A 13,955-nucleotide genomic window follows, 5' to 3' on the forward strand; every position below is an offset into this window, starting at 1 on the left:
TTTTTTGGACCGTGGAAAAGGGGGGGGTTGACTGGGGGAGGAAAGGAAGGCAGAGCCGAAAAGAAAAGTTTCATGACATTACTCGCACTCGACGTGTAAACGAGCCTGGCGAGACCAGTGCTTTATTTCGCATCTGGACCGTCTTTTGTTCCTCAAATGTAATATTTTCAGCAGTTGGTCTGAAAAGTGCTTAGGAGAGAAGGACCGGAATCGAGGGGCCGAAAGGAAGCGAGCGGGTAAGTTCAGGCAAAAGTTGACCACAGTCATGACTGTACGATCCGGGACAGGAATCCATACTGCTCCGGACGGGAACGTGCTCGAATGCTTGTGTGTCGTGAAATCTCGCAGTTTCGACTTGTTACATCCTCTCAGGTTTTGAGTCAGACTTGACGCTTTACTTTTGTTTCTTCATAGTCCGTTTTATAGCCTGTACTGACTTTTTTTGTGGCATTGAGCAAAATTTTGTCTCATTATTACCCAGCGTGCTTACTGTAAGACCACTTGAGAGCTTCTCAAGAATCGAGATTCGTTGTTATTTTGTAAAGCAAAGCTAGTTTTACCCTTACATAAAACAAAGTGCGAGTCAAAGTGCTTAAATTGTGCCTTTATGCGTATTATGATATAGAAATTGACTGATATTATGTTTTATAATGATTTGTACTTGTCAAATAACTGATATGTAGAAACAAATGGTATTGTTAATACTGCTTTATGACACGAAATGAATAATCAGCTGACAACAACAATGAAAACAACACACGTTATAAATATTTGAATAATAATAGTGATAAAATAGTTGTTAGTGATGTAATTATAATTTAGTTATTTTCAAAATTATATGTTGTAAATAATTACAAATTATTCTTATTTTAACACCTTATATTTATACGAAATGTTACTAACTTTTTAAGACTATTAGACTGTTTAATTATATAAAATATTACGCAACAAATGGTGTCATTATTGATAGATCCAATAGCCTGTTAAACTCAATTATTCATTAAAAACACAAAAAGGGCTTATTATTGTATTAAATGAAGCTGATTTCAATGAAGCTGAAGGAACTGTTAAAAAAACATTAGCCACTTAAGTGTAAGTATTTGTAAAATATCAAACCGATTATCAGTGTACCTCTATTATGGTTTGTTGTTACAGCAACCAAATGTAAATAATCACATCTGATATTAAACTCAACTATTCATTAAAAAAGCAAAAAGGGCTTATTGTGTTAAACTAAGCTGATTCCAAGCAACTGTTAAAAAACCCGTTAACCATTTAAGTGTAAGTACTTGTACATTTCAAACTGATTAGTGTACCTCTATTATGATTTTTTGTTAAAGTGACCAAATGTAAATGATCACATCCAATATTAAACTCAAGTGTTCATTAAAACAAGGCTCATTATTGATAAAATTAAGATAAATTAAGCTGATTTATTAAATTAAGATTAAATTAAATTAAGTTAACCGTTTGCGACCCGGGACGACACAACCAGTTGTTTTAAGCAGCACGGGCATATTTGTAGCAGTAGCCAAAATACATTGTATGGGTCAAAATTGTTTATTTTTCTTTTACATCAAAAATCATTACAATATTAAATAAAGATCATGTTCCATGAAGATATTTTGTAAACTTCCTACCGTAGATATATCAAAACATCGTTTTTGATTAGTAATATGCAATGCAACTTTAAAGGCGATTTTCTCAATATTTTGATTTTTTTTTTTTACCCTCAGATTCCAGATTTTCAAGTTGTTTTATCTCGGCCAAATATTGTCCTATCATAACAATACATCAGTGGAAAGCTTATTTATTCAGCTTTCTCAAATGATGGACCTTTATGACTGGTTTTGTGGTCCAGGGTCACATTTAAATGTGAGCACTTGTAAAATATCAAACATCAAACATAATCCGTGTACCTCTGTTATGTTTGGTTGTTAAAGTGACCAAATGTAAATAATCGCATCTTGTTGTGAAAAGCAGTTGTCTGCAACATTAGGGCCATTTATCAGGGACTGATCTCGCCAGCTGCGAATCCTACACCAGCGTGAGCTCTTATCTGCTGCGTGAGCAGCTGTCGCAGACATTTGGAGCAACTCAAATAATGATTCAGTCCAACACGAGGGACAGGGCTATGTGTTCCTATCAGATTCAGACGTCTGGCTAGGACATTAGACCCAAAACTATACATGATCTCTAGACTGTGCAGCCATTCATGAAACAATGCCTGTGATGTCAGTCTCAGGAAACTGAGTCAGTAGTTTTGCTGCTGATGGAATTGTATTTAAGATGAGTCTTTCTTGAAGGCCTACAAGAGTACATCCAAGCCAGCTGGTCTCTTTCCATCATATTCATGTGCTTAAATGGGAAGAGCTCTTTGAGCTTTCGCATTACTTTTTTATGCCCTAATTTGGGCTTCATTGATAAGCTGTGAAATGGTTACTTCAAAATCACAACCTGTTGATTGCGGTTTCCCCCTTTTTAGATCATTGAAGCAGGATGATTGACGGTAGCGCCATGACAAAGCCAAACAGGATTTATGACGAATTGACAGGCTTGCTTTATTGTGACTCTCTCTTTTCTTCTGAGAAGATATGTTATCAGGTTGCCTGCAGTTGACACTAACTGGTGAAGGAAGCTCTAGATAGCTCACAGTTTCACCTGATTAGAAGCAGGAAGAACAGGCCGACGGTAGAAAGTATTACTGCTAAATCGACTCTTTGAGACCGCCTGATATCACAGTGACACACACCTGCCCAATCTCAGATGAAAAATCAAGCACTCAGAACAGACATTTTTGTTTCTGAGGCATATCGATCTGTCTCGGGCAGCAAAAAGCCTTCAGAACCTGTCAAAACAGAGTAGACGTATTGTCTCTTTTGAGGCCTACTCCAAACTTCTTCCATTTGGGAGTATTTCAAACGATTTTGCTTTTGTAGTGAGTAATTATGTATTGAATGATGCTTGCCTGGTGAATTGCATTGATGAAATGCAATCAGGACAGATTTATTTTAGAATGGATTTATGAACAATTCATTCTGCTTGGATGTCATAACTAAGGCCTGATGCGTGTTTGGTTTTTGGTGAGGTTATTGATGTTTTCCACTGTCTGGCTTCCTCTAATTTATATGAAGTTTAGAAACACGCCACTTTGAGCTACTGTCCCAAACTTCCCATTTAGTCTCTGAGGAGCACTCGACAGGATATCGTGTTCCTGTGCTATCAGAATGTCCCGCTAGTAGTTTGTATTTTTAATAGCCCAGATGACGCATAATTTCGCTAGGCAACAGAGGATTATAGATTGTCTGGTCAAGTTGACTGCTTAAACACGTGCGGCCGTTTCCAGATCTAGGCAAGACGTCAAATGGGTTTTTCCATGGGTTTTGGATTTGGCTGTGGCATATCTGAAGCAGTATTCACCACTTCGTGTGACTGCTGAAGGCAGTGGCTCTGTCCCAGCCTGCCCTCTGTCTGCTGTCATGAGGCTCCAGTGTTGTCATCCTGAAGGTTTCTTTAAGAAGATACCTTTGTGCAGATGGTTTATGAGAAGTTTGGCCAGTGCTAGAACAACTGCAGCAGCAATGACGCGGAGGTGGTCAATTCTTGTGTCAACAGGATGTTGGTTAGATTTGCAACAAAGCGAGTAGTTCAGCTGCATGTAGAGGAGCGTGGTCAGATACTGAAGCCACATGGATGGTATACAACGATAATAGAAAAAAGTCACATTCTACATGTGGTGGGTAGTTGAAAAGTCATGCTTTTATTACACACAGACCTCATGCAGCATGCATTGTCTTTTGTTTCTCTCTCTTCCTCTCTTTCTCACCGCTTGATTGGTTCTCTTATACCCATAAACATAGGGAGGGGGCATTTCCTGCTCAATTCTGACCATGTTCTGTATTTCTTTTAACAGACACATGCACACACACACACAGACAGCAGCTATGTTTTCATTAACTTAATTATTCGCTAGAATTTTAGCAATTATTTTCACTTTTGGCCCATAACCCACAATTAGCAGACATTAAAATTCTATAGTATTTTGTATAAATAAATAAAAAATGAAAGACTAAAACCTGAAATCACTCATTTTAAATGCTATAAATGAATATTTATATATGTGTGTGTGTGTGTGTGTATATATATATATCTATATATATATATATCATTTTTAGTAATAATATACATACATACATGCACACCAGTCAAAAGTTTTTGAACAGTAAGATTTTTTATTTTTACAGTTTTGATCACAGGAATAAAAAAAAAAAAAAAAAACATTGAAAACAGTCATTTTAAATAGTAAAATATTTCAGACTTTTGCTGTTTTTGCTGTACTTTGAGTGAAATAAATGCAGGCTTGGTGAGCTGAAGACTTATTTAAAAAACATTAAATATCTTTTGACTGGTGTATATATATATATAATTTTTTTTTTTTTTTTTTTTTTTACATTTGGGAAATTCCTTTTGCACCATTTTCTTTTTATTCAGCGTTTTTGATTCCATTTTATTTTATTTTTATAATATTCCCAAATTTGCATTAAAATGTGACCAGAAATCATTTACTGGTGCGATGTGTATATATGTACAGCCACATTCTTTGTTTATAACCAATTTATCTGGCTTTTTATGATCCACAAGCAGAAAGTAAATAGACCAAAGTTTCTCTCCAGTCTGTCTGGCACCTTAGTCTGCCTGTCTCTTTACAGGATATCTCCTCATGTTAACACCCTGTCTCTCATTTGACATGTTATGTCGTGGAGATGATGATTTTTTCAGTTTTTTCAACTGTGAAATGTCACTCCAGAAAGTGAAGATCAACCATGTTTCATTTTACATGGGAGGCCTTTGAATGTTTTGACTTAAAAGTATATTTCCCCCAAAAATTACAAATTTGTCATCATTTACATGCTCTTACGCCAGCCCTGCATTGTGGATGCTGATTTATACTCTCTAAAAAGTTCATAAAATGCTGTGTTATGCATCTTCTGAAGCCCTACAATTGGTTTATGAGACACACAGACTCATATTCAAGACATTATTCACTGATAATCTTCCCATCTGACACAGCTCTCAAAAATTTTATGAAAGAAAGAAAATAATACCGGCTCAAATGACATTAGGATGAGTAAATGATGACTGTGTTAATTTTTGCATGAACTGTCACTTTAAAAGTCAGTCACAGTGTTTTGGTGTGTGAGGAGTGTTACATGACCTCTGACCTCTTCCAGCGGTGGGACCTTCTCTAAGATCACACACATCCTGGTGAGCTGTTAGTGGTTCCTGTGAACTTTTTTACCCCCTAGGATGCTGCGGCCTTTTGTCCAAATGGTCTCGGTCTGAGTAAAACCCACACATGGCATACCCACTGCGAGAGACACGCAAGCTGTTTCTCAAATCCTGCACTTGTGTCCCTGACGCCTAGGCATTTGGAAATGCGAGCTTGCAAATGTTTTCCCTAGTTGAGATTTTGACAAGGATCCAGAGATGATTATGAGTTAAAATGCTGGAGTCTTTGACCTACTTTGCGAAAGCAGTCTCTGTTTTGTTGCTCGTTTTAGTGTGTGGTTTGTCTAAGGTCAAACCCACTTTAGCTCTATTGTAGTGCATCATTAATTCTGCTTGTAGGTTTAATGTCACATATTATTAAAGGGGACATCAGATGCAAAATTCACTTACATGGTGTTTGCGTATTAATGTGTCTTAAAATCCATTCACTACTTTTTTAATGCCCAAAAAACCTAAACAGTCTTATTAATTATCAAGCCGTTTTGATTTCCTGAGCATCATACTGCTCAGGCCCCGCCCATGACTTCTGACGGACTGTCGCGTATTTGCATCTTTCCGCCCTCAGCCAGTTGTACGTCGTCCGCCATTTTCTCCGTGGTCAAGCAGTGGTGACAACAGTGTCTCATAAGCACTGCAGGTGTTTTGTAGTCAAATGTAAAAGTGAACGTAAGTGTCTTCTTTTTCTCTGACATTAGAGCCACTGAGGATGCAGAGAATTAGTTTTGTTTCCAAAAAAAATGGAACAGGGGGTGGGGTGAGCAGTGAGGGGTGAGCTTATTATCATTTAAAGAGACATGCACCGAAACGAGTCGTTGTGAACAGAGCCGTTTTGGACAAGGTAAAAAGGGTGTTGTTTTACACAACCATTTAGGGATTTTAACCAAAGTATGTTGCAGACATTTCATGAAGACCCTAAAGAATCATACCAACTTGTGTAAAATGGGCAGTCGATGTCCCCTTTTAAAATATACTTTGGTACTTATTCTTTAACGTTTTTCTTGACTGTATAAACACACAAGATTAGGGTTCGGTATCGTTAGAATATTATAAATTCCGATTTCGATTTCGATTCTGTTTATCGATTCCGATTCTTTTCGATTCCCTGTTTCGATTCCAATGTGAATAAAAGATGATATCAAGCATATTTATTTGTTTCTTTTTTTGCTAAACATTTAGTTGCAGCTGATTACCATGAACAAAAGTCAACAGGCTACATAAAAACAAGATTCACTTAAGAGCTGTTTGCAAAATAGAGCTGAGTGATTCTGGATAAATTGGGTTGTTGTTGTTGTTGTTGTTTTTTAAATGGAAGTTGTAGTTCTCATATGAATCTGAAGAAAAAAAACATTAGACAACTAAACAAAATCACATGTAGGCCTAATTTATAAGTAAATGATTCAGTGATTAACTCTAGATTTACTTGGTTCATTACTGGATAAATCAGTGTTTTTGAATGAATGATCAAAGACAAATACATTTTTTAACAACCCCCTTTCGCCACCTACTGACATAACGACATTATCGATAAATCTTTAACATTATTTGGAATGTCAAATTAACTTTCAAAAGGATGATTTACTTTATTTTAATCTCTATCCTACATACCAGAGTTTATACCCGGACTATGAACTTTTATCCCAGGACTTCTGTGATTATTTGAATGTTTGTAACACAGAAATAATGAACTGTGTGGTTGAAAAGACTGTGAAACCGTTTCATTCAAATACATGACAGTGGCTCTTTTTAGGTCAGTGGCAGCACGAACGCAGTTTAAATCACACTGGTCGTACGCTGCAAGGTTGAGGAATCAAACAGAATGAATCATTGTAATTTAGGAATCACATTGGTATTTGAATTGTGTTTGTGATCTTTAACGATCTGTTAAATTAAAATGCTTTGTCATTTTGGTAGTGACACATCTATTGCAACATGTTTAGCTTATCACACATATTATAGGCCATTTTGTTCTTTCCACTTCTGATCGCAAGTGTAGCTACACAAGATGTTATATTGGTCACTCAGGATTTAAGTGTTTTTAATGAAAGGCAAAGAGTTGCAGAAAAAACTGTGAGACTTTTGGACATACATGAATAAAAGGTCTGGAAATTAACATATTTATTCAGCAAGGACACATTAAATTGACCAAAAGTGGCATTTATAATGTTGCAAAATATATCTATTTCAAATAAATGCTGTTCTTTTGAACTTTCTGGTTGTCAAAGAATCCTGAAAACAAAATGCATCACAGTTTCAGTCAAAATATTAAGCGGCACAACTGTTTTCAACATTGATAATGTTAAAAAATGTTTCTTAAGCGCTAAATGAATTGCAATGATTTCTGAAGGAGCATGTAACACTGAAGATTGGCATAATAATGCAGAAAATTCAGCTTTGCCATCACAGGAATAAATTACATAAACACTTATTTTAAATTGTAGTAATAATAATTTAAAATATTACTGTTTTTACTGTAGTTTTGATCAGATAAATGCAACCTTGGATTAAAAAAGTTTCTGCACCGTAGTGTATAGAAGAGGCCAACTGATAGATTTTGTAGATAAAATCTAAAAAGTGAGTTATGTATGTTTTTCAATTCTGCGATCTATTTTCTGTTGCAAGACAGGAAGAGAAAGTGGAAATTGGTGTTCGAGGAAGCAGGCAACACTCTATTTTAGCTGGTAGTAGACAGACTGTGGTAGTACTTGGAAAACAGAGAAGGAGGGAGAAACCTAAAATAGAAAGCTCACACTTTTGTAGTCTAGAAGCCTAAGTGAATGCTAATCTAATGTCCACTCAGAAAAGCCAACGACAGAGTCTCACAATTCATGCCATCATGGCTTGAATCTTGATGTCACGCAGTGTAGTGTACTCTTGGTAATTGTATTTTAGTGGTATATTACATGTTTTCTTTCTTTCTTTTTTGTTAATAGTTCTGGTATGTTCAGTATTTTAGTATTTCATGCTACGTTTGCTGTCTTTGAAGTGCACAGAACAAATGTGTGTGTAAAAAGTAGGCTTTTTATACATGCCTGAATCAAAGATATCATAAGACCAATATGAAACCACATGTAAAAGTTCTCTGGAGCCTTTTATGTTGTTTTCTGGCTTTACTTGAAAACCTACTGCTTTTTTAGTTTCATTTTTATCATGATTTGTACAAGATTCCTGTTCTTGTGTCTCACACCTAAGTCAAAGTGCTCAGGTTCTGTCTGTATGTAAACGCCTGTGTGTCATATTAACAAAGAGGTGTTACTTGCGTCTTCAGGCCTTCACTTAATCATTTATGACTAAGATATGTGGCTTCAGGGTCATGTGTGTGCCGCATGTTTGAAACATTGCGCTGCAGTGTAGTTCAGCTCAATCCTCCGGTCAACCCTGTTATTATGGCCTTTGCAGAAAAACGCAGGCTATGTTGGGCCTCTGTCCACTCCCAGAAAGAGAAGCGCAAACACGCGCACCTTCCACTAATATCAACAGTCCACCTCAGGCTGATGCAGAACTGTGTACCTGTGGGACTGGCAGGACAAGTTGCTCGTCACTGCAGGGTTATTATAGAATTTAGAATTTCTGTTCTATTTTCAGTTTGTCCTTTCAAAATGTTAAGAGTTTTTACTCTGTGACAATTTAGAGTTTTCTAGTTTCACAGTTTATTGTAATTAACTGACGTAATTTAAGTGTAACGATATTACTGTTTAAGGGTGTCTGTTGTTATCACTAGAGTTATCTAGTGTTTTTACAGCTGCAGTACAATAGATTTGGCTCTTTAGTGATTTCGAAAGTTATTCATAGAGGAACATTGTTTTGATAATTACACAAGGTGTACTTCGGGTCAGCTTTTCAGTGCAGATATGATTGTTTGTGGTTACAGGTCATAATTTAGTGCTGTCAAAACTGACCTCCAAAAAGAAGACAAAACATAAAAATGATAGTCAGATGTCTGTGAGTAATTTCTTTTAAGAAGATAACTGTCTTCCACTGTTTTTTGTTCATTATTAGCCAAGAGGTCTTCTGTACTGAAGCTTTAAGGAAGCAGGATATGAAATTTGAAACCTTTACTTTATAATGTGTTTAAAAAAACTACAAGTACAATTAATTTGTAGCTAATTAGTTCTGGGCAATATACCAGTTCAAATGGCAAACTGGTTTGACATGCCGTATGAATTTGTAAAAAAAAGGGCACACCGGTACAAGAGCCTAAACAACATCCTTAATTGAGAGGAAATCCCTGTTTACTGCATACACTTCTGACTAATGGTTGGAAAACTTTTAGAACTATTAATAACGCACAACTAATTCTTTAACTGGGCAAATAAACCAACTTTACACAGCTGTTTACAGAAGCCAGAGATGCTGATGGTGAACGCAAAGAGGAGAAAATACTGTAGCAGGTCAAGCTCACTGTTCATGATGCAAGAAATATAGTTAGAAAATTCTAAATACTGAACGGGGGTGAGGTGAACTGACTGTATTCAGAAAAGTTTAGGTATTTTCTTCTCTTACCTCCATATAATGCATATTAATGTAGTATTTAAAAATCCACTGAAGTGCTTTGAAACACGCAGCATTATTCTGTGTGTTGATGTAATTTAAACTGAAATAGGAAGACAAGGCAGGATATGTTAAGCAGTCCCGCCTCCTTTTTTAAATAGCCAATAAAGTTTTGTCTATATCACAGCTTGGGCCAGAGCCGTTGACCTCGCATTTGACAGTGTATGATAACCACATGCGCTATAACATATACCATTCTGTGTAGAATTCAAATGGGTATGATACTTTTTGTGGTCTGCGCTGACTCGTGCATCTGATCCGCTCCGTGCTATCGTGCATACAGTGTTCGTGCTGAGGCGGTTCGTGCATTGCAGCGCGAAACCAGACTTCTTTCGCCCCAATGAAATGCATATTTACACTGTGTGAATCGTTTCCTGTTCCCTATATAGTGCACTACGTGCCATTCACTGTACAGAAAATTAGAGCTGCAAAGTGATTAGTTGCAATTAATCGATTCAAAATAAAAGTTTGTGTACATACTATATGTATGTATACTATGTATATTTATTATGCATATAAATACACACACATACATGTATATATTAAGGGAAAATATGTTGGATTTATATGTAAAATATTTATATTTATATATAATATAAATTATATACAAGTGTTTACATGCAATTTTTAAATATATATATATATATATATATATATATACAGGGGTTGGACAATGAAACTGAAACACTGGCCAATATAGTGTTGGAGGTTTCATGGCTATATTTATGCAGCCTGGTGGCCAGTCTTTACTGATCGCACATTCCACCAATAAGAGCAGAGTGTGAAGGTTGACTATGTGCACCCAATAGCTCAAACATTGTACCCTGAAGGTGGTGCCGTGTATTAGGATGATAATGCACCAGTACACACAGCAAGACTGGTGACAAGAGTGATTTGATGAACATGAAAGTAAAGTTAAACATCTCCCATGGCCTGCACAGTCACCAGATCTGAATATTATTGAGCCACTTTGGGGTGTTTTGGAGGAGCGAGTCAGGAAATGTTTTCATACACCAACATCACATAGTGACCTGGCCACTGTTCTGCGAAAGGAATGGCTCAAAATCCTTCTGGCTACTGTGCAGGACTTGTATTTTTCATTCCCAAGATGAAATAATGCTGTATTGGCTGCAAAAGGAGGCCAAACGGCATACTAATTGTGGTCTAAACCCAGGTGTTTCAGTTTCACTGTCCAACCCCTGTATATATATATATATATATATATAATAAATATACACAGTACACACACATAGTATGTAAATAAACTTTTTGAATCGATTTATCACAACTAATCGTTTTGCAGCTCCTAGAGAAAATACTAATTCTGTGAACAAATGATCAATTTTCAGCCAGAGCTTCAGATTCTAGAGAGCATTTGATTGGACAGAAAGTTTGATGAGAAGCTTAAGTGCACAATGTCATTAAAATTGTTGATCCATATTGGCGGATGTTAGAGACTGTAAGATTTGAATGCGTATATCTGTAAATGCGAATTTTGTCATTGTTTTGAAACGCAAAAGCTTATAGATAACCTTAAAGGTGCAATAGGAGATCTTGGAAAATGCTAACTTTAACCTGGTAGCACTGAAAGCGAACGTCCCACCCTCCCAGCAAATCGCCGTCCAAAGCCATGCCTCCCGAATGCATGAACGCACACAGACTAGACGACCAGAGACAACATTACTACAATAAATTGTAACACAGAGGTAAAATGTTCAATAGCCCAAATAGGAAATAATGCACGGGAGCTGATGATGATGAACGCACTGTTGACGTATGCTGTCTGTGTGAACAGGGTGCGCAGAGGTGTGCAAATACATATGTTGACAGGCAGGTACATCAGCCTATCGTGATGTTCAGACCGAGCATTTTGATTGGACGAACATTTCTCGGTCCTATGCCTTCCACAGAATATATAAATACATATAGACAATTTAACTTAATGATTGCTATAGGGATGTGAAGAGACTTTCAACCTAACATATTCATACTAAAAGCAAAAAAAAAAAACCTCAATTTTGATTTTATGGGGACTTTAAAACCACAGGGCCTTTTTTTTTTTTTTTTTTTTTTTTTTTTACAGTAGTAACTGAGAAAATGCTGTATCGCTGCTGTTCCATAAGCGCCGCCTGCTGTCAGAAAGGGGGAATTTGCGTTCTCATTCAGCCTGCTTTTGCTGTTTTTGTTTCTTTCAGATTTTTAATGTAGCATAATTTCACAAAGCTAAGGTGAGACCTTTCTGTTTTTGCCCTTAATTTTAAAATTATACAATCTAATTTACATAAACTGCTCATGCTATATGTAGCATGTTTGTTTGGATTGTGTTTAAAAATGCAGTAGTTCTGCAACTGGTTTATGCATTCTGTTAATACAAAGGAGGCACAGTCAGTAAAAAAAACATGATAAACCATCAAACCACCAGAATCCTGAAAACAAAAGTGATACAGATTATTGGTCAAACCGCCAAGCACTAGTTTATATATAATCTTGAAACCAAGATAACATATTTTAGTTTAATTTAGATTTGTTTTTTTTTGTTTGTTTGTTTTTTTTTTTTTTTTTTTTTTTCATTTAACAATGCTTTTGTTCAGTTTTTGTTTTAATTTTTGTTAATTATAATAACACTGGGTTACTGGGTAAACTTGTCCAATCACGTCTCCTTAGGACACAGTGCAAACTTTACATAAAAAAGCAAACTGTGATCAGGCGATTTATTTTTTGTCAGTCTGAGTGGGTGGTTCTTTCCTAAAATAAGCTGCTAAATAGCCACCAGCCACCAACAAGTCTCTGTGCTACTAATCCTGTACTAATTACAGCAAATGCAGATATAATACATTGAAAATAAAAGTACCAGTCCAATAATTTTTCACTTCCATTTTGTGTACACTAATTAAAATTCTTAAGTCATGTAGTTATATGAGACTATGTACTTTTTATCATCTGCCCACATCTTCACATCTGCTGAAGTGTGAATGTGGGTTCGAAGTGCACCCACAACGCTTTTTGAGATCAGCACACACTGCAGAGTAGCACCATTGATAAGCAAAGAACACATTGTTACCAAAGTAACACAAAATGTTCCAGAGGAGTTGCTATTGGTTACTGACCGCAGGAACAGTGCTATTCTGGGTGGCTGTTTTAAGAATGTTACCTGCTCTGATCAACTCCCAGCAGGCTGGAACATGCGCGCGCTGTCACCGATTCAGTCTGGAGACATAAGCGAGTTACAGCATACGTACCCATTACCCGTCCTGCCTGGTCATTCCTTTCATTCCACGGTTTGTCTGAGCACGACCACAGACATAGACACAGACATTCTTTAATGTGCCTTTCTCTATTTTGGGGTGTATTTGAATCTTGAACACACATGCATGTGTGCGCAATCAAACTATCATTTGCAGCCAGATGGAGTTGTGATATTTAATTTTTTTTTTAGTTGTTTGTTTTTTTTCCCCAGGTGCTATGAGCTATGACTAATTTAGAAAGTCTTTCGTCATAATCCTCAACTGAATCATGCATTACTGCATACCTCAGCCAAAAATGTTTTTATGCCAGTAAAACCACCTCTTATTTTTTTCTTTTGGATGATTTTGGCCCTCAGGCTAATCAAAGGCTTGTTGTAATTGGTGGCTTTGCTGATGTGTCATGTTTTTGTGTGTGAGAACATGCTAATATCCATCTACATGCACTTTCTAGGAAAACTGACACACAAAGAGTGTTTTCCGATGGAGTATGTGGTAAGCGTTCCCAAATACACCTGCACGTACGTATCCCGAGGCATGGAGGCTGGTCATACATTCATGAAAAACCTGACCTGACACATTTTGTCCAGTTAGTGTGAAAGCCAGTGGGTTAACTTATAAACCTGCTTTATGCTATTACTCAGACGGAGACCTAACCGACAGGAATTACACCCTTTATAATTGGTATGATTTTTTTTTGTCATCGAAGATTTAGGTTAAATTACATTAATTTATTGGGCGTACCTCGATTAACTAGTTGTATTACAAGCCTCTTGCTGAATTTGCTGTGTATTATGTAGTTTATTATTGAAACAGGCTTTGATTTTTGTTCTCTGTGCTTATTTTTAATTGATGTGAGTCTGTTCCTTGCAGTTT

At 36.5% G+C, this 13,955-nt stretch overlaps 1 protein-coding gene across 3 annotated transcripts in view; it reads left to right on the forward strand.

Moving 5' to 3' along the window:
• The window catches only part of shc1 (SHC (Src homology 2 domain containing) transforming protein 1), a 44,005-nt gene continuing 30,050 nt past the window's right edge, over window positions 1-13,955 (forward strand). The window contains exons 1-2 of one of the 3 annotated variants that reach the window (XM_051130664.1): window positions 6-236; window positions 13,534-13,574. In XM_051130664.1, coding sequence (XP_050986621.1) covers window positions 13,563-13,574 — 12 coding nt within the window. In that variant the 5' untranslated portion in view covers window positions 6-236; window positions 13,534-13,562. Of the gene's footprint in view, window positions 237-13,533; window positions 13,575-13,955 lie in introns of all 3 variants that reach the window. The other 2 variants (XM_051130662.1, XM_051130665.1) reach the window with 2 other exon arrangements.

Source organism: Labeo rohita, chromosome 16 (assembly GCF_022985175.1).
Source record: "Labeo rohita strain BAU-BD-2019 chromosome 16, IGBB_LRoh.1.0, whole genome shotgun sequence".
Taxonomy (NCBI): domain Eukaryota; kingdom Metazoa; phylum Chordata; class Actinopteri; order Cypriniformes; family Cyprinidae; genus Labeo; species Labeo rohita.